At 40.2% G+C, this 20,010-nt stretch overlaps 1 protein-coding gene across 1 annotated transcript in view; it reads right to left on the reverse strand.

Annotated features, from left to right (window-relative positions):
• Positions 1-20,010, reverse strand: part of EXOC4 (exocyst complex component 4) — a 675,757-nt gene that overhangs the window by 645,685 nt on the left and 10,062 nt on the right. The window contains exon 2 of the mRNA XM_081800909.1: positions 7,925-8,114. Coding sequence (XP_081657035.1) covers positions 7,925-8,114 — 190 coding nt within the window. The remainder of the gene's footprint in view (positions 1-7,924; positions 8,115-20,010) is intronic.

The raw sequence follows: 20,010 nt of genomic DNA on the forward strand, positions 1-20,010 counted from the left end.
GGATCACCAGACAGCCAAGGAAAGCCTGGAATATGCAAAGTCAGGCATCAAAACAAAAAGAAAAAAGTGCGGGGGGGGGGGGAATGGGACAAACACTATGCAGGAAACAAAAGTTTTTTAAAACTATAATTAATATCCTTAGGAAAAATAGAAGAAAGCACTGCATCAATGAAACAAGAATAGGATGCTATAAAAAAAAACAAAAAGCAAACCAGAATCAAAACTACTCTTGGAAATTAAAATAGGTTAGAAAAAAAAATCCAATATAAAGGCTAGAAGCTACCCTTGAGGAAATCTCCAGAGAATAAAACAAAAACAAGAGAGAAAAGCTAAAAGAAAATGAGGGGATTGATCCAAGAAGTCCACTATTTGCCAAATAGAGGAGTTCCAGGGGAGGAAAAATGAGACAAATGGAGTAGAGAAAAATACCAATAAAATAATAAAAGAAAATGTCCCAGAAGACATGTGTTTTTAGATTGAAAAGGCACACCAATGTTCAAGAAAATGGAGTGAGAAAAGACCCAAGCCAGGGCACGTTATCCTGACATGTGAGAACACAGGGATATAAGAGACAATCTTAAAAGCTTTCAAGGGGGGTGGGGGGAGGGACAAAATCCATACAAAGAGCTGTGAATCAGAATGCATCAGACTTTTCTCAACAGCAACACTAAAAGCTACAAGACAAAGGAATAATATAGCTTCAAAATCCTAAGAGAGAATTATTTCCCAGAAAAACTATCAATCAAGTATGAGGTATAATACAAGTATAATAAAGACATTTTCAGATATATAACTCTCAAAAATAAACAAACAAACAAATAAACCTTATATGCACCATATCTCAGCAAGCTAGTAAAGAACGCGCTCCATCACCACAAGAGAAAAACAGAAGATAGGAAACACAGGATCCAGGAAAGGGGAAAACCGATGCAGAAGAAAGGCAACAGGAACATTCAATCAGTAACTGCAAGGAAAACAGCAACAACAAAATTGCAGAAGCACCAATAGTATGCTGGATGGCTTAGAGGTAAATATTTACATAGTCTTAATAAAATAAGCACTATCTATTTAACCAAAAACTAGGATACAACCAGAGAGACAGAGGTTGAGGGAAGAAGATGAAGTGGGGTAGGGGAAAGAGTGGGAGGGAGACCTAAATCCTCATCTTCCATAGCTGGAAGCTCCTACACCATGTCTAAAATAGAAAGATCAAGAATAGTATAAGCATTTTACAAACAGTAAAAGTCAGTGCCTCTGAAGTTTTGCAGTTGGGACTGGGGAAGGATGAGGTAGGGAAGTACTGGTTTTTGTCACCACTTATGGTTTTGACTTTATTTAAATTTTTAATTGAAGTATAGTTGACATATAGTATTGGTTTCAGGTATACAACACAGTGATAGGACAATCATATACATTATAAAATGCTCACCATGATTAAATGCAGTCATCTGTCACCATACAAAGTTGTTACAATATTATTGACTATATTCCCCATGCTCTACTCTTCATCCCTACAACTTGTGTATCTCTTAATGACCATTATCGGACTTTTTAAACGTATTTCTCAAGGCTATTGTTCCCAGATCCTCTTGGGAGTTCTTGGTCTCTGGGCTAGGAACTCCAGCTATTAAATCCATTCTCTCTTAAACGTTAGTTAAAATCTGTTAGAATTTGATTTCTGATATTCTACTCTTCTCACCTTGGTTCTGCAATTCTCAGATTTTTCTTTTGTTTAATGGTTACTATGGAAATTGTTAAAAATAAAGTTTATGTCATGCAACACCCTACTAGGCTCTTGATCAAGAGAGGGAGGGATAAACTTACTGTGGGTCAGTAAAGCTTGGCAAACTCCTTTCTGATTGGAAAAAAGACCATTATGGTATTTCACACTAGGATGTATACAGTGTAGTCAGCTCACTTCTCCTTTTTGCCTACTAACAGAGAGGAAAACTGAAAAGGAAGGTAGAATTTCTGCCTGTGTTTAAGGGTGGGGGAGATGGCATCAGGCTGTGTGGAAAATGAACATCACCAAAATTATTCCCTAAACTAAGTTATTAGCCAAAGCCGCAGACACAAGAAGCTACAAGAACTTTTAATATTAGATTGCCCTGAGGCTTCAACTTTTTGATTAGAAAGTCACAGTTATGAAGAAATGTTATTTTAAAACTTGGGCAGCAGGAGGAATACTACTCAGCAGTAAAAGAGAAGAAATACTAAGAATCTCAGAAACATTTTGCTGAACAAATGAAGCCAGGTACACAAAAGTACATACTGAAGTTCTAGAACATGAAAAATTTTTTAAAATAATCTATAGTGATGGGATTCAAATCAGCAGTTGTTTGGAGCAGGATGTGGAGGGGGGTAGGCGGGAGGGAGGGGAACATAGAATTTTGACTCCAAGGAAGCAGGGGGGAACTCTCTGGGGTAGATGGGAATACATTCAAGGATATGTACATTTGCCAAAACTCACTGAACTATACTCAAAAATACTGCATTCTATTGCAGGTAAATTATAGCTCAATAAATGCTTTTTATACAGGGAAGAGAAACTGCACTGCAGCCATCAGTGAATAAGAACATCTAAAATGTGAGAACAGTACCAAGTTACATCTAAACTTTTATTTCTCGATGTGGTGACAGCATTTTAATTCCATTCTACTGAATTTATCAGGATCATTAAAATTGAAAACTTATGTTACTGTTTGTTCCTGAAATAAATCCATAGAGTCAAGCTATTCAAATCAAGACATCAAAACCCAAGTACAGAAATCCTTCTTCAAACACGTTTCCTTTGCTTCCTTAGACTTCTAGTAACTTCACAGTTGCTCCTAACCACCCGTGTAGCCACAGCAAGGATTTCAGTTTCAATATACAAGCACCTCCAGCCAGTCTAATTAGAGCCTATTAGAAAAAGAGAAAATAAGGTTAACAGGCCCCAAGAGGTTATTGTGAGTGGGTATGCGAGATGATACAGAAAGCACAGAAACAGAGCTATCCGCAACCCTGCCTTGGGGACGATAAAGAGAGGAAAACTACCCAGGGTCTCCGCGTAACAACGTGGTTGCATTTGTGAAAAGAGGAACAGATATATGTAAGAGAGGCTGATGGATACAGCCTTCACGTCATCAAATTCAAAGCTTTTCTGATTTTGTTCAAGGATAATGGGGAGAGGGAATGCCTTTGGGTGTGCATAGTATCTGTAATAAAGCACAACAGATAGGCAAGCACCCCACTGAAACTACAGACTAGAAATAGTCTACAAAGTTCCCCACAAGCAAGGGATGATAAATGAAATTAACATAACAGTCAACGTTATTCTTAATTCTAAAAGCACAAAATTTATTTTCTCTTCTGTAGTTAAAAATAAATCTACATACAAACATGTTCATGGGTATTCTCCTGACATGTGTCGAAACCCATTTTTTTCCAAAGTCTTATACAAAGTGCTTGGAAGGAATGATGTGCAGAAACACTACTCGCTGTTCTGTTTTAAAGCCCTTTAGAACGACCGATCACTTTTAAATTACCCTCAAACTTATTCCCATGCTTTTGTTGCCTTCGTTTTGTTTTTGTTTTGTTTTTGTTTTTGTTTTTTTAGCTGTCATTCTAAGGTCTTAAATTGTCTGAGAGGCTCCACTGAACCCCTTCCAAGGGCAGTACTTCTCCTTTAAGTTGCATATAGTACACAAATGTGGATACAGTTAAATTTAATGGAAACACTACCTCATAGTTCTTGTGACTGCCTTCATGCACTCTACTGCCTAGATTTTAAATTATGCTATTACGTTATTGCCCATTGTTTAGCATGTCCCTTTCTAGGCTTTTCTCCCTTTCTCATAGAAGCAGCCAGGATTTTTCCATCTTACATATGGGCTGTAAATAATTTCCTACCACATCCATATTGCTCTACTGTGACATTTTTTTTTTGTATTAAGGTTACTCTTTGTTCTTATTCTGTCTCTCAAGGTATATTTTCATATAAAAGCCACAAAATTATTTTAAATGTTAAGTAATGAATGTTGCACTACTCAAGGATTAAGCCCTTAACAACTTCATTTGAATAATCACATATAGTTATTTCTAATTACAGCCAAGAAAAATGAGTTACAGGCTTGATCTAGTACAACGGGGCAGCTGAAACTGGGGTGAAATGTAAAGTGTGCACATTCACAACAGAGACAAGTATGTTTTCCCTTCAGCCTACCAGCTCCTGGGATAAACATGAGACAGATACTTAGTGTCTTTAAAGAAATCTGATGTCCTCTCATCCACCCCCTACAGCACAGAGCAAACACTCCAATTCAAAGACCAGCAAGTATGACCTGTGCCACCCAAGTCCCCAGCTTGTACCCATTCATATCCATCTATTTTGGTGGTGCTGCTATAACAGTCATTATTAGGAGACTGGCAGAACCTATGGATTCTGAGGTTTTCTAGTGCAGTAACATGGCATTCTGACTGATACCAATATGCATTCAACAGTAATAGGATAGCCTAAGTATTCTGATTATCCACATTACTTGACCTGATCAATCATACACACTTTTATTTACATGTCTTTTTTTTAATCTAGAAAAAAATTCCCAATAGACCTGACTATCTGGGAAAAGAGTCAACTCTTATCTGTCATCTCATTATCCTCAAGGACTTAGATTCTACCAATGTAAATCCATATATGAAACTATTATCATAATGGGAAATGTCAACAGTTCTGTGTTCTCAAGCTCTAAAAGCATGAATATGAACGTCTTCATCTGCCTTGGTCCCCACTAAAATCTACTCAGTATAGCAGCTAGATTAGCCCTTTTAAAATGTTGTATCATGCCATTCTTGTGTTCAAAAGTTTATTACAATGGATTCCCACCATACTCGAGTTATGAAACAAGTCCTTACAGTCACCAAAACCCCATGTGACCTGACCCACCACACTGCACCTCATCCACCAGCTCTCTGTCTCTCCAGCCACTCTCCCCTCTCCCCATCCCATTTTGCTCCAGCCCCACTGGCCTCCTCGCTGCATCCCCCAAATTCTAGTCATGTTCTTGCTTCAGGACCTTTCTGCACCTGCCATTCCTTCTTCCTAAGGAGCTTCTCTTGACTCTCCCTCACTTCCTTCAAGTGTTGGTTCAAACGTTACCTCAGTCAAGCCTTCCCTGAACAATCCATTTAAGCAGCAACTCGCAATTCTCCCTTCCTTGCTTTTGGTTTGGAAAGCAGAGCACTTCTTACCATCTGTTACACCACATTGTACTAATTTATAGTGGGTTTCCCTTGACTAGAATATAAACCAGAATGTAAACTCCACAAGGCCAGGAATTTGTTTTATTCACTTCCATACCCCAGAACCTCGAGCAATGCTCAGCACAAAACAGACACTTCACACAGAGACTCAATCCGTGTGGTTAAATATCACCTACTTTGTTTACATCAGTTCCATGAGGACAGGGATAGGTGTTTTCCGTGGGTACAACCCCAGCAATGAAAACAGAACCAGGCACATGGCTAGCACTCCACAGATATTTGTTGAATGAATCCTCATTACATTCTTTTGGCAGAGAGCAGAAAGAAGATTTCAACTCACATCTGCACATTCTCACTATCTTGCTGGATGTGAAATAATATAGCCCCATGATGATTCAATCATCCCCACTTCTATTTTAAAATATGCATAACTATACACACCTATATTTTGTATATAATCCAAAGCGCAATTAAAAACCAAAAATGACAGGGAAAGACTAGTAAGAAAACATCAGTGTTTCCCTGGTGATAAGAAATGGCCTTTCACAGTACAAAACTGTCAATTTATACAATAAAAACAAATTCACTTTCATTTTTCCAACATTTTTCTTCTCCCATTTATCAATTATTAGAGGCTTTTTTGAAAGGAGCGTTAGCCCTTTCTCTTCCCAATATTGAGCTAATTCATAATAGAATTAGGTGAGACTGACTTTGACAACTGTCTGATGTAATAAACACAAAGTTTTCTTTTTGTTTTCTTTTGCTCAAAATTCTAGCGTAATTAAAAATGAGGACAGCGAACAGACTGTGGCTGCTAAAACAAATGTGAAATCATCAAGAGGAGACTCTTTTTCAATACCAGCCAACTCTCTCTGGGCAAAGAGGCTATCGACTCCAAGTGATAGGGAGTCAAGGCAGAAACCACTACAGGCTTCCCTTGACATCAGGACAAAGTCCTTTCAGCCAAGCGGACTAATCAGAAAAGAGAAATACCAAACCTTCACCCTTTCTGTGATTACCCGGGGCAAAGCCAGGTCAGCAGCAGTAGACATTCATTTTCTGACTCCTCCTGAGCTTAGTATATTGGGTCAAAATGGACTACAGTTGACTCTGAACTGATCTCTAGCTTTACCTAGTTTCACAGATAAATCCACAGGATGAACTCACCAATTGTAAAGGCGAAGAATTATAGTATTCCTTTTGAAAATGCCCAGTTAATTTTACAATGTAAAGAGGTCATCAAATTGCTTCAAAAAAGGTTAAGAGCTTGCTGATTCTCAAACGGTCCTCTTAGAGGCTGAAACTCACGTGTCAACAGCATTTTTCGAAGAATAATTTAAGTATCTGCTTAGAAAATTGTAAGGTAAGGTCTAGAAGACAGACAACAGAACACGTGGGAAAGCTGTGAGCATAGCTATCACTGCGCAGGTGCAGTCCAGGGAGTTCCCGATCAACAGCACAGCCAGCACATTTCTAATGGTCTGTGCAGCCCCGTGGCCACACAGAGGTGCTGGAGGAGCAGCTGCAGAGTTTCAAGGAGGGGACCAAGCATGAGGCTCTGCATCTCTCACCCCAACCCCACACAAGAGGCAACTAGGACGTCGGGGAGATAGCTCATTTTCAGAAGGGCGGTTACTGCCTAAAATAGATCTGAAAACCCGCAGCGAGGAGCTTAGAGTTAGGGACACTAGCATCAAAATCCTAAATCTGTTGAGTGAGGAACGGTCGTGCCTGGCAAAGAAGCAGTGCTAAGTGGTAGCAATTACTGTTAGCAGAGTGGTACGAAAAGGAATTAAAGGACTGATCTTCCAAACACACAGCCAGAGACCCCAGGACTATGATGCGACGGCCTCCAACGGTCAGTTCATCCCTTCACCAAATACAAAAATACCCCTTATGAACCTACTTTGTCCTTTAGGCAGTAAAAACATGGTAGCCAGGAACCAAGAACTTTTCAAGGATCCACTACAAAAGGAGGTGGGCAGGAAGAGAAAGCGGGCAAGAAGCAGAAAGAGAGGAGGAAATAAAGAATGAACAAGAAATCGCTGCAAAATATAGGAAAATAACAAAACAGAAGTTACTGCATGCTTGTCACAACTAAGGAAGGGCATTCAAGAATTTCAGTATTCATAAATAGATGTTTTGGTAATTTGTAAGTTGGATTTCCTTGTCAAGATCATACCTAGAATGTCTAATCACTACAGAGAAGCCACAGCCAACTTCAACGAGGGGACATACTCACAGCTGAAATTTCAAAAAATGTTTCAACTGTTACAGCAATACACACACACAGAGACACACACACGTGCACAATGTGTGACAGGAGCATATGAAATACACTGGATACACGGAAATGGGAGCCTCTAATAGTAAGAGGCCCTGGAGTCTTAGAACAACTCCCCTTTCCAATGTCCTCACGTTGGGGCCACCACCCCCACATCCTTTCACACCGCTACGAGAAGTGAAGGATAAGACAGAAGCCAAGGATAAGACACAGGGAGGAGGCAAGCCTACGATGCCCTCCGTGATCCTGTTCAGCCAGGCTTTCCAGACACTGCAAAATCCCCAGAAAGTGTCATTATGAGTCCCTCCTAAGGCCAGTCGCCACTATCATGGCACCTCTACACGCTACAAACCCTTGGCCTAACGGCAACCACAACCACAAGAGGAAAGGGAGGCCCACCTGCTTTATTTTATTTCGGGAGTTGGTAATGCGCTCTGTGATGCTCTGGTACGTGCGAATGGCTGTCGTCAATTCCGTGTAGTGCTGCACAATCAACTCATCCAGGTCATGGTCGCACTTCTCATAGGCTTCTTCGAGGCGCCCCTTCTCATTCTCCCGATCTTCCACATCATCACTGGTAGACAGGGTCCTGGTGAAGACAGAGACTGTATCAAGCTTAATCAAATTTAAAAGCAAAAAAGTAAAAGAGGAGTTAATACACGAGCACATTCACCTCACTAAGTAGGGAGGAAATGAAACAAGTGACTAACAGAAAATACTGAAGCCACCTTCCTAGTAAACTGCAAGAGCCCATGTAAGTGGATTTGTGTCGGTTGCCTATCCAAGGAGCCTTTCCCTCCGCTCTTTCCTTGGCACACGAATCTTAGATAGCAGGCAGCGTGAACTGTGCGAGAGTCTGGGCAGGTCCTGACTTGCTTGAGTGAATCCCAGGAATTCCATTCACCTTATCAGTGATAAGTCTGACCAACGAGACCTAAAGACTTCTAGGAGTAGTCTTCTTGCAAGATTAACAGGAAGCTGGATATTGGGTTTTTGTTCCCTCCACACCCCCCGACACTGGGTATTGTTAAACAAAGCTAAGATACTCAAATATTTCACCCACCTTACAATCCTGGAAGGGAAAGCCAAGAGAAATGCCAAGCTACTGCATTGAAATCATTGGGCCCCCAAAGAGGCCAACCCTGCTGCTTTCCCTCAGGACTTCTCATTAGGGGTGATCACAAATACCCACTGTTTAAGTCACCCTCAGTTGGTCTTTTATATAAAGCTAAAAGCGTACTAACTGATAAAATTACTTATACATAAGGAACTGCATTCCAAATAGCTCATTTAAATGAACTAAATTTGGTACAGAGCCCCCAGCGGCCTGGAAATAAGGTCACATCAATTCTAAAATGTCACAACAGCAATAATATAAGCTTTACTGCAAGACAATCCCTACTTTTACTATTCATCCAAGAGCACTAACAAGATTGATATGAGTCAACAATAATCAGGGAATGAGACAGATACACTTATTAGAAGTCTTTCAAGGGGCACCTGGGTGGCTCAGTCGTTAAGCGTCTGCCTTTGGCTCAGGTCATGATCCCGGGTCCTGGGATCGAGCCCCACATCGGGCTCCCTGCTCAGCAGGGAGTCTGCTTCTCCCTCTCCCACTCCCCCTGCTGTGTTCCCGCTCTTGCTGTCTCTCTGTCAAATAAATAAAATCTTAAAAAAAAAAAAAAAGTCTTTCAATAACTTAGTTTGATACATGGGCCACAGATCTTTGTTTCTTTTATTATCTTTTTTGGATTTTTTTTTTTTTTTAGTGTTCTAACCGGTAACAAAGAAACCTTTTTCTCTTATCTGTTGGCTGCAGTAATTTAGAGTTTCATTAAATTCCCTCAGATTTGTCAGCTTATATACATTCAGCATAGCTTATTTCATTTATCTTTAATTTAGGGAGGGGGTAGTTTAGGCTTTCAATGATGGATGCAATCAATTATAAGTCCATCATTAGAACTGCTTTCAGAGATGGTCTATCAGTGAATCAATCACATATCTACTTCCAGATATTCACAAGCAAAATACTGTATAACAGTTTTTTCCCCAACTGTCATTTAGAGCAAGAGATCTTAATTCATGAGCTACATGATATATAAAACTTCCTTCTCAATTTAGGGGGAGATTCAGCAGGCCAGTCTTTGACATCAATCTAATCTCTAAAAAGAATTTCATAAATGTGTTAGGGATGCCAAGAGATCAGTTCTAGCAGGAAATGGTGGGGGGGGTGGGGGGACAGGACAAGAAATATAATGAAGGAAAGTGCAAAGCATCTAAGAGTTGTGGGGTACACTCAGGAAGGCAACACACTAGGAACCCCGAGACTTGAAGGAAGGCCTTTATCGTGCCAGATCCTGTGTCCTCCTCTGTCAACTGGTGATCCGACATCAGACGAACTACCTCCAAGATTACTTTCCGATAGAAAATACTGCACAAGTATGTGGCTAATAAAATAAATCAGAGTGGAGAACCTAGGAGGAATATGGTTTCAAAGATGGAGCTACCAATGATCACTTGCAGTATTTGGGTACAGGGAGCTAAGCATGCCTTCCTATTGTTTCTATGATACATAACTTTGCTCTTTAAATCTGAAGCCTTCCAGGCTGTTAATCTAAAGTAAAGCACAATCAGAAAATGCCTCCAATTTATCAACTGTCCCAAAGGGAAGAGTTCCCAGGTATTTACCTCTGATTTCCCCTTCTAACAGCAAACAGCCACGGATTTGTCAAAGCTACACCGGATCAGTCTGCCGTCTTTACAATGCTTGGATTTCCTCTCCACCGCCGTTTGTGGAAGGAAACATGCCAAACATTTCACGTTGTTTACATTAACTAGGAGAATTACCATTAAAGAAAATGTCAGGCCCAGAGAGGACAGCTTCTCGGGCATCAGCTGTCACTGTAACACATTACTGCCGCATTAGTAGTTATTTATGAAATAGAAAGGGTTACTAAAATGAAGATTAGAGGGTAAATTGGGCCTATAGGGAGTTTTAGCTCCTATTTTCATTTTTAGAGAAAATATTTGTATAAGGAAAGAGCCCATGCCAGGTTTGTGCCCCTTTAATTTCATCCTCTTAATGTAAACTGCGCTGAACGAGTTTGCTTTTAGTTGGAAATAGAAAACAAAACCATCCGTTTTTTTTTTTTAATTAGAGAAAAGGAAGGCAACAAGGTTACTAATAACAAAAATAGCCACAAATATTTAGAGAGGCTTACCACAGCTGCCAGAAACCAGCAGTGCTGTGCACTCTATAGAATGTATGCTGAATCCTCCTGACAGCCCTTAGGAGTGATCCTGTTAGCATCCTCCCTCTGCGTTTTGAATCCTGACTCCACCACTTAGTACCGATATGACCTTGGTCATGGCATCGCATTTTTTAAAAAGATTTTATTTAGTTATTTATTTATTTATTTCAGAGAGAGACAGAGAGAGAGCATGAGCAGAGAGAGAGAAAAGCAGACTCCCTGCTGGGCAGGGAGCCCAATGCAGGACTCGATCCCAGGACCCTGAGATAATGACTTGGGCCGAAGGCAGACGCTTAACCGACTGAGCCACCCAGGCGCCCCCATCTCATTTTGCTCATCTACAAAATGGAGAGAATACGGATACCTTCCTTATAGGGCCGTGGGTGAGAATTAAAGGAGCTCCAACAAGGCCTGGGAGATCATCAGCACTCAACAAATGGCGGTGGTTGGTGCAGACTGCTCTAGCAGTCAGAGCCGCAAGGGCAACAGCAGCGTTCCACAACGTCATGCAAAGGACGTCCTTTGGAGACACAGATTCAAATTCTATCACACCCCCAAACACTAGATCATTGGCACTGGGCATGAGATTTAACCTCTCTGACTCAACTTACTCCTCAACGTCAAGAATTAAGAGTCTGAGATTTGTATCCTACTCACGAGCTAACAAGTTAGCCTGCCAGAGTTTCATGGATGCTGCTAGAAGACACAAAACTCGTGGGTCAGAAACAAAGGACTTTGTTACTCACAGCACAGCACGAAGCAAGGGCACCGGCATATCTGCAGTAGCCCCCCACCTTGGCCCCAAGTCCCAGAAGGGTTAGGCAACTTGACCCAACTTTATGCCTGTACACGCTGTGAGTGACTAAAGAGGAACCCGAACATGGAAAACTCCATCTTTTATACTGGACAGGACACATGCCTGCCCATTCTTCTACAGGGAGAAATCATCTCTATCTTCCAAACATCCAAATACATATCCTTGACAAGACCGTCTTAAACAAAGGGCACTCGGTGCTTTGCTCAGAAGAACTTCAGAAACAGCACTCCCAAGGAGAATGGCCCTCCCAACAATAATGAACCATAATTCCCTGGGTTCCTTCAGGGACTCCATGGTGTCAAGCAATAGCAGACAGTATCCCTGACCTCTGTTTTCTTTTCTGCAAAATGAGACCAGAAATGAAATGTCTCCCACAATAAATATTGGCATCACAAATGAACAATACACCATAAAAGCAGACTAGAAGTCTAGGGAGAAAGTATCCATGCCTGCTACCTACAGCAAATTTCAATGTGGAATTATCTTACTTTAAGCCAGTCACTTGACCTGAACTGAGAGCCAGGTATAAAAGAACACCTGTCATCTAGCTCACCTTGCCAGCCAGGTCAGGAACCTCTCCCCAGCCTTCTAATAAGCCTCTGTGAGATGGAAAGCTCATTAGTTCGAAAAGCCATTCACTGCAATTTTGAACAGCTCTCCTTGTTACAAAGCCTTTCATTAAAATAAAATCAGGCTCTTTATAATTTCTACCCATTGATCCAAGTTGCACCCTTTTTCAGTTACATGAGTCTATCCCTTCTTCCATACAATTTCTCTTTAAATGGTAAAGGGCTTTCAGTACTTCTTTCTCAGGTTAAACATCTCTAACTGCTTCAACTGTTTCTCCCACAACATGGCTCCCGCACGGCCCACCATCCTTGTGGATTTCCTCTGAAGTCCCTTCCAAAACAGCTAACACTCACATACAACTTACTGTTTGCCCGACGTTAACCTAAGTGGTTTATGCCTAATAATTCATTTATTCCTGACAACAACCCTAGGAGGTAGGTACCTTTATTACCTCCCTTATTACAGATAGGAAACAGAGTTGTGTATTAGAGGCACAGAACTTTTAAGTAGCAGAGCCAGGCCTCAAACATGAGCAGTGTGGCCCTTAAAAGCTTACCTAACCTGTGTAGTACTAGAACTGAACACAACACACTCCTCATATGGTCTGACCAGTCCAAACAGGAAGAGATTTTTATATCCTATAGTACAGGCACTATATTTTTAATAATCAGGTCTAAAACTACATCGCATTTTTGTAAATACCAACTCCAAAAATTATCCAAGATCCCCCAGACAGTAAGTGCTGACAAGCCAGCTCTCACTCATCTATTGGGAAATTTTCAAACCAAATACAGAAATGTACATGCATCCTTGGGTCCTACATTTGAGAAAGGGAAAATGAAAGTGAAGCACAAAATACTAGTTAGTGTTCATTATATGCCAGGGAATGCAGTGGTTCTTTTGCACACATAATCTCAGATAATCCTCAGAAAGTCTGCTGAGATGGAGTCAGAGGAATAGAGAGATAAGTTAACTTTCACCCACACACACAGCTAACATGGGACCTGGACTTGAAGCTACGTATACCTGACTTCAAAGCCCATGCCTTTTCCACTATGCATGTTATGAACTCCTACTTCTTGTGCCTTCAGCTCCTGATCAAGCTACAGCTCACATGTGATGAGAAGAGTGGATGGGTAGAGATGTAGACAGTACTAAAAAAGCTGCTAAGTGCTCTAAGAGTCTTGAGTCTGGACAAGAAGCATGAACTGAAAGCCTCGAGCACAGAAGAAACGATCTGAAGTTGCCACCCCAAAATGCATTCATGTTACTGAATCGTTTAGATTTTTTTCTCCATTCCTATCTCGAAACCATTAAGATTTAAAAACTATTGCCAAGTTCACGGAGGAACATAAAAATATACACTAAATTCTAGTTAAGCCAGACACAGAGACATTTCTGGATCACCAAAAATTTTTCACTAAGACAGCTCTGGCATTTTGCATGATGAATTACATCTTTAACCATGACTAATTAATCCCCAGGAAGGAATTTATTTACCTAATGGGCTAAAAGGACCATGGTGCACATGTTAGGCTACTGTTAACAGCACCTAGTAGGCACGCATGCTATATGGTTCTAGTGAATTCATAGCCAGCAGCTCCAAGCGAGCCTTACTCACAAGCATTAAACCCGAGGTAAGTAACTGCAGATCTGAAACTGAACTTACCACTTTCCGTTTTTTATACCAGCTTCTGTATTTCAGTCTAGCCGGTCAAGTGTTTTGAAAGGAAAATAACTAGTCACCATCACTTACTCCTTCTATGGAGCAATTCTGCCTTCACTTTGGACTTAATAGAGCAATAGAGTCCAGACAGGGGGAAAGCACACAGAAGTCAATATTACTCTTTAAAAAGACAAAAGTAAGATCAAAAAAAAAAAAAAAAAAACCACAGCTATGAAAATAAGGTTAGCCACCCCAAAGGTAACCCATCCCTCAAGAGAAACCATAACCTTCAAAGACCAAATGAGAGGATGCAAAAAGAACACGAGTCTAAAACACTGCCAATTTGGAATATGTTTCTGACTCCTCTCATCATATGTGTCATCCATGAGGTGTTTGCCATTTTTAGCTCTTTAACCTTGGGCAAGTCACTTAGCTTCTGCGTCTGTTTCTTTCCTGGCCAACCAGACAAGATAGTAAGAGTACCTGCCTCACCAGGTGGTTGCGACTGGCAATGTATGTGAATGTGCCTGGTAAAATACAAAGTGCCATCGATGTGTGGGCTGACACATTATTAGGAACCATCTATGAATCACAATATTGTTAGCCCAAAGCCTACCCCCATTTGAAAGTTCCCAAAGATATTTACTCACGAATTGAGGTCAGACCTTCTCTTTATATTCTTACTGGTGCCTGGCACATTAAGAGTGCTCAGGAAAAGCTAAATAATGAGCAGCAGCAAGACGCAGGCTCTAAAGAGGTCACAGAGGGCAGTCCTTTGCCTTAAGAAACAAATGCTACTAAATTATCTCACACAAAGCAATGCCTGTTCCAAAATACCTAGGAAAGGACAAATAACCAATAAGCAACCCTACTGAGTTCATTTAGTCATTCAACAAATAGTTATTAGACACCTAGTACTTGGCAGGCAGGTTCTAAGCAGCTAGAGATACAGCCAGGATTAAAGCAATCCCTCCCCTCAAGAAGCTTACATCCCAGTGGGGGAAGCAGGAAATACAAGAAAAATATACAATACATGCAGTCCAGGAAGAAACAGTAATGGAAAAAAACAGAAATCAGGGAGGACGAGAGGGAGTATACAACAAAAGGAGACCAGAGAAAACTGCTCAGATAAAGATGGCATTTGAACAGAGCTTTCTAGAAAATGAAGGGGAGAGAGGCGGCACTATCTGGGAAGAAGATTCCAGAAAGAACAGAAGATGCACAGGCCCTGAAGCAGGGTATGTTTGGCTTATTCAAAGTACAAGGAATGGCAAGGAAGTCAATGTGGCTTCAGAGAAGCAAGAGAGGGGACAGTGAAGAGAGGGGATCAGGTAAGAAGCTGGAAGCCAGATCAGGTACAGCTTAGTGGACTTTTACTGTAAGTGTTCTTTGATGCCACCTGGGGGTTAACACCCAGGCAAAAAGAATAAGAGCTTTCAGGGCACCTGGCTGGCTCCGTAGGAAGAGCATGCAACTCTTGATCTGGGGTAGTGAGTTCGAACTCCACGTTGGGTATAGAGAAATAAAAGAAAAATAAATAAAAGCTTTAAAAAAAAAAAAGAATGACAGCTTTCAACCAGTATTTAATAATGAATACTGAATGGCAAATATTCAACAATATTTCAAGTTCCATTTTATATCTATCCAACCTCTTTCTAAAAAAGATCGGAGACCATTTGTACAAAAATGAAGGTAATACAAATGAGAAAGTGAAACTAGTTAAGGAGATACAGGACAAAATGATGCCATACAAATGTAGAACACAGGTATGCAGGGCATGTGGGCAAACACAGTTGATAGGAAATGAGCCCTCAATCTAACTGTGAGGTTCCTAGCCATGCAAAAAGGGAAATGTAGCCAGTTAAATCATTCTCATTATCAAAAAGATGGATTCCAATTCCTCTGTTGAGGAAACAAACTTTAAGCTACTCCTAAATTCTAAAAGAAATCTTTCACTTAAAAAAATAAGTAAGACAATATACAATATAGTGAACAAGGTCCTCAACCACCTTCTAAAAACAATAAATTTTACATGGTCATTTAAGTTCCTTCCAGAACAGAACACTAAAACACAAACAACTCAGACCAAGAGACTGTGACTCTGAACATAGTCCAAGCATGAAGCTTTCCAATGACCCATTTTAATCTAAGAATGGAATTTGGGGAAAGTATAGAATGAAATGGATCAAATCATGTTTCATTAATTCCATCTTCTCAGCAAGCCCTTTGATAGTTCAAGCTGACCAGACAGCAATTCTTTGAAGAGCATCGACAATACAAGTATTTGGTATTAGAGGGTTAGCAGGGGACTGTCAAATATCATAAGCCAGAAAAGCACGTAGAAAGGTTGCCAACCAATTGTGAAAAATTAACGACCTGTCCAGGGCTCTAGCCTGAGCCTCAGGATCACCTATAGGTAATAACAGACTGTCACTCTGAAAGGATTTTAGGGTATTTTCACAAAGTAATAAGTCTCCAGAGTACCACCTGTTATAGACTAAATTGAGACACACCCTCCTACCACTACCAAATTTATTTTGAAGCACTAAGCCCCAGTGTCACTATTTGGAGATTAGGGTCTCTAAAGGAGGTCATACGAGATACAATTGCTGTCCTTATAAGCACAGAAAGAGACACAAAAGAGCCCTTTCTCTCCACACACAGAGGAAAGGCCATTTGAGGACACAGCAAAAAGGTGGCCATCTACAAGCCAAGAAGAGAGGCCTTGCCAGAAACCAACCCTGACTGGTACCTTGATCTTAGACTTCTAGCCTCCAGAACGGTGAGAAAATAGATTTCTGTTTAAGCCACCCAACCTGTGGTTTTGTTATGGCAGCTCAAGCAGACTTACACACCACCCTATAAAACACAGGCAGTATTATTTTGCTTGGCTAAAATCTCAAGGCAGATGTTATTGGTCACGCCCCTTAGCCAGAGCAACACAGATTCTCAGCAAATCCTCAAGAATTAACTGCCTAATACAGCCTCAGATAACTAATTAACCTGCTGTAAGAAATATTTAATGTAATACACCTGACTTTTGGTGACACCTGCAGAACAATTAGCATTAAGTCATGCTATCTGAAAACAGTTAATACACTTAATTGCCTACTAAGGGCATTCCTTGTTGGTATCCAGTGACCTCTCCTCCAGGAATAATAAAGATTAACAAAACAATTAATGTAAATCCCTTCAAACCCAGAAAAACTAAGTAAGGTCCCACATATCCAAAAATCACTTATCAGGAAACTAACAGCTCTACAAAGCTCAATCTACAGTAGGAATCAAATCTCAGCGATATCCTTTCTGGGAAATACTCAAAATAGGCCTCTTACAGAAACCTGAGGTCCCCAAGCCCCTGCATTTTTACTCATCAGGCACCTGAACCTCCCAACCAGTACCACCTTCTCTCGTTTAGGGCAATTCTAATGAATTTTTTGTCACATAATGGAAAGAGCATCAGACAAGGGGTCATCTTTATTTACAAAATATTCTAACACGTTATCATAAGGCAAAAATTGAGTATTTTTAAGCCCAAATACAAAAGGGTTAACTAGTTTCAGACCATCACTCCATGTAGGAAAAAAACTATTAGCTTATTGAGCTCTCTAGAATATTCCTTTTTGTTACTGATGCCAACACAGAAACAAAAAGTCTAGAGCATACATGATTCTTGAAAACGTGAATCCATTTTCTTTACCAAACTGCTTTCAGATTACACTATTAGATCTACTTAGCCCTTATTTCCAAAGTGTGAGAGTCAGATTTTCTTTTCCTTTAAAGCGTGAAACAGCCAACCTAAGAAATGCCTGACAGGAACATGTCAGAAGCAGAACTAAAGATAGGTCTAGGGGCACCTGAGTGGCTCAGTCAGTTATGGGTCTACCTTTGGCTCAGGTCATGACCCCAGGGTGCTGACTCCCTGCTCAGCGGGGAGTCTGCCCCCGCGCCCCACCCCCGTCCTGCTCATGTGCATGTGTACCTGCCTGTGCATTCTCACTCAAATAAAAAAAATTTTAAAAAAAGACAGTTCTAGGTATGAGTGCAAATCCACACTAAGGAGAAGGAAAAGAGATCACCAAGAATATAAACACTAACAAGTTGAGAAGGGTCGTCAAAACCTAGTCTACTAAGCAGAGCACTTTGTATATGATGATTCATCTACAAATGCTTCCAATGAATTATAAAAAAAAGAGACCCTCATAATTCTAAGTTTGCATGGAAAAAAAATCACACATTAAATGTTTGAGATGTGTATCACTATATAATCACCTAAGACATGGCTTCACTCAAAGCATAACCGAATCTACATTACACTTTTTAATCCGATTTTATTATATTCAATTATACACTGCGACTGCTTGTTTCTTAATTATGCCTTATTAGATCCCACAAAATACAAGATAATCCTGTCCCAACTGATAACAATTCATGATGACAAGTCCCTCTGAAAAACTTTTCTGATGCATAAAAACAACATCCCTTAATTCAATACAAAGATTCATTTAATATCAAGTGACAGTAAACAATTTCTGCTTTAAAGTCAATTGAAAATTCACTGGTGTCTTGCTTCAGACAGCACTTAGGGCCAATTACTACACCCAACACATGCAGCTTTTCAGTATTTCAATTAACTCAGTCATACAAAATACTTCTGGGGACCAAAAGCTCTAAGTCTTGTAACCAACAGAGAAGGCCATTATCTAAAATTAAGTAAAATCAGCCTCACTACAGCATAAAACTGAGGTCAGGATTGACAGATTGACAATTTAAACTCTACCCCCTACTCTTCCTTAACTGAGACTACCTCTTTTCCCACTTCCACTTGAAGCTCCACATCCTCCTTAAAGCCTTCTCCAGAGTGATCTTACTTTTCATCTCCAGGGGAATGTTTTAGTTACTACAACACATTATGGCATTTGGTCATTTTAAAGGTGTAGGCTACTTCCTAATGTGGAGTTTCCAGTAAGTGCCTCAGAAATCCCATTTTAGAAGACATTGGTAGCTGTTGCATGGTACTAAGTTATCTTGGAAATTCTGGATCCCACACAAATTGAAGCATAAGTTTCTTAACTGCAGACATCCAGGAGACTTTAATATGTTCGTGTGCCAGGTGCCCTGGGAGGAAAAGCAGAAGCTGGGTGGACAAGACGTGAAGATTATGTAGTATTTCTTAGATTTATTCATCTATAGACCCTTGTAATTACCACCCCCTTCCCTCTCCCAGTCCATAAACACACATGTACATTTTCACGGCAATTTTCAAACACGTGCAAAAACTGAGACTCCTCAAATAACCCAGCTTCAACAATTATCAACACATCCCAATCTTGTTTCATCTATACCCTAACTTGAACATACACCCCCAATTATTTTGAAGCAAATACTAGACATGATATTTTTATCAGCATACATTTCACTATGTACCTCTTAAAAGAAAAAGTCTTAATGCCAGTATAATTTATAGTGTTATATCGGTTTCAGGTGTCCAATACAGTGATTCAACCACTCTACACATGACTCAGTGCTCATCACAGTAAGTGTACTCTTAATCCCCATCACCTATTTCACACATCCCCCATCCACTTGGGCTCTGGCAACCACCTGTTCTCTATAGTTAAGTCTTTTTCTTTATTCATTTGTTTTGTTACTTAAATTAAGAATATTTTGTAAAAACAGCCATTATCTCAGCTTTAAAAAGTTAATGCTAATTGGTTTATTTCCCCAACTAAATTATGTCCTAAGGGCTACTCAAACTCTAACTTGCATTCAAATCACCTGGTAATCCTGTTAAACTGCAGATTCTGCTCAGGTGAGCCAGGTGGTGACTGAGTCTGCCCCCCCACCTTTTTAAGATTCTACATCTCTAGCAAGCTCTCAAGTAGTATTTTAAGTATAAAATGATGTCTCCCATAATATTTAGCACAATGATAGGCACCAAATTTTAAATGGAAAAACCCTTTTTGAATTATATGCCACTTTATTTTTTGCAAGGGCTTTATAAAAATTTTTTTAAATAAATGGTCAGAAAAGGTTCTAAGGAACTTAAAATATTAAGTTTCCCTCCCATGTCAAATGGTGCACAAGAACTTTCCTGTTAAATGGTGAGTTTCCGTGTTTTTCAAGGCGAAATTCCCAACACATAAAGGACTGGCTACTAAAAAGACCAGAACTCATTTCA

The sequence above is a fragment of the Leptonychotes weddellii genome, chromosome 12, assembly GCF_054177405.1.
Source record: "Leptonychotes weddellii isolate Sample4059 chromosome 12, ASM5417740v2, whole genome shotgun sequence".
Lineage (NCBI taxonomy): Eukaryota > Metazoa > Chordata > Mammalia > Carnivora > Phocidae > Leptonychotes > Leptonychotes weddellii.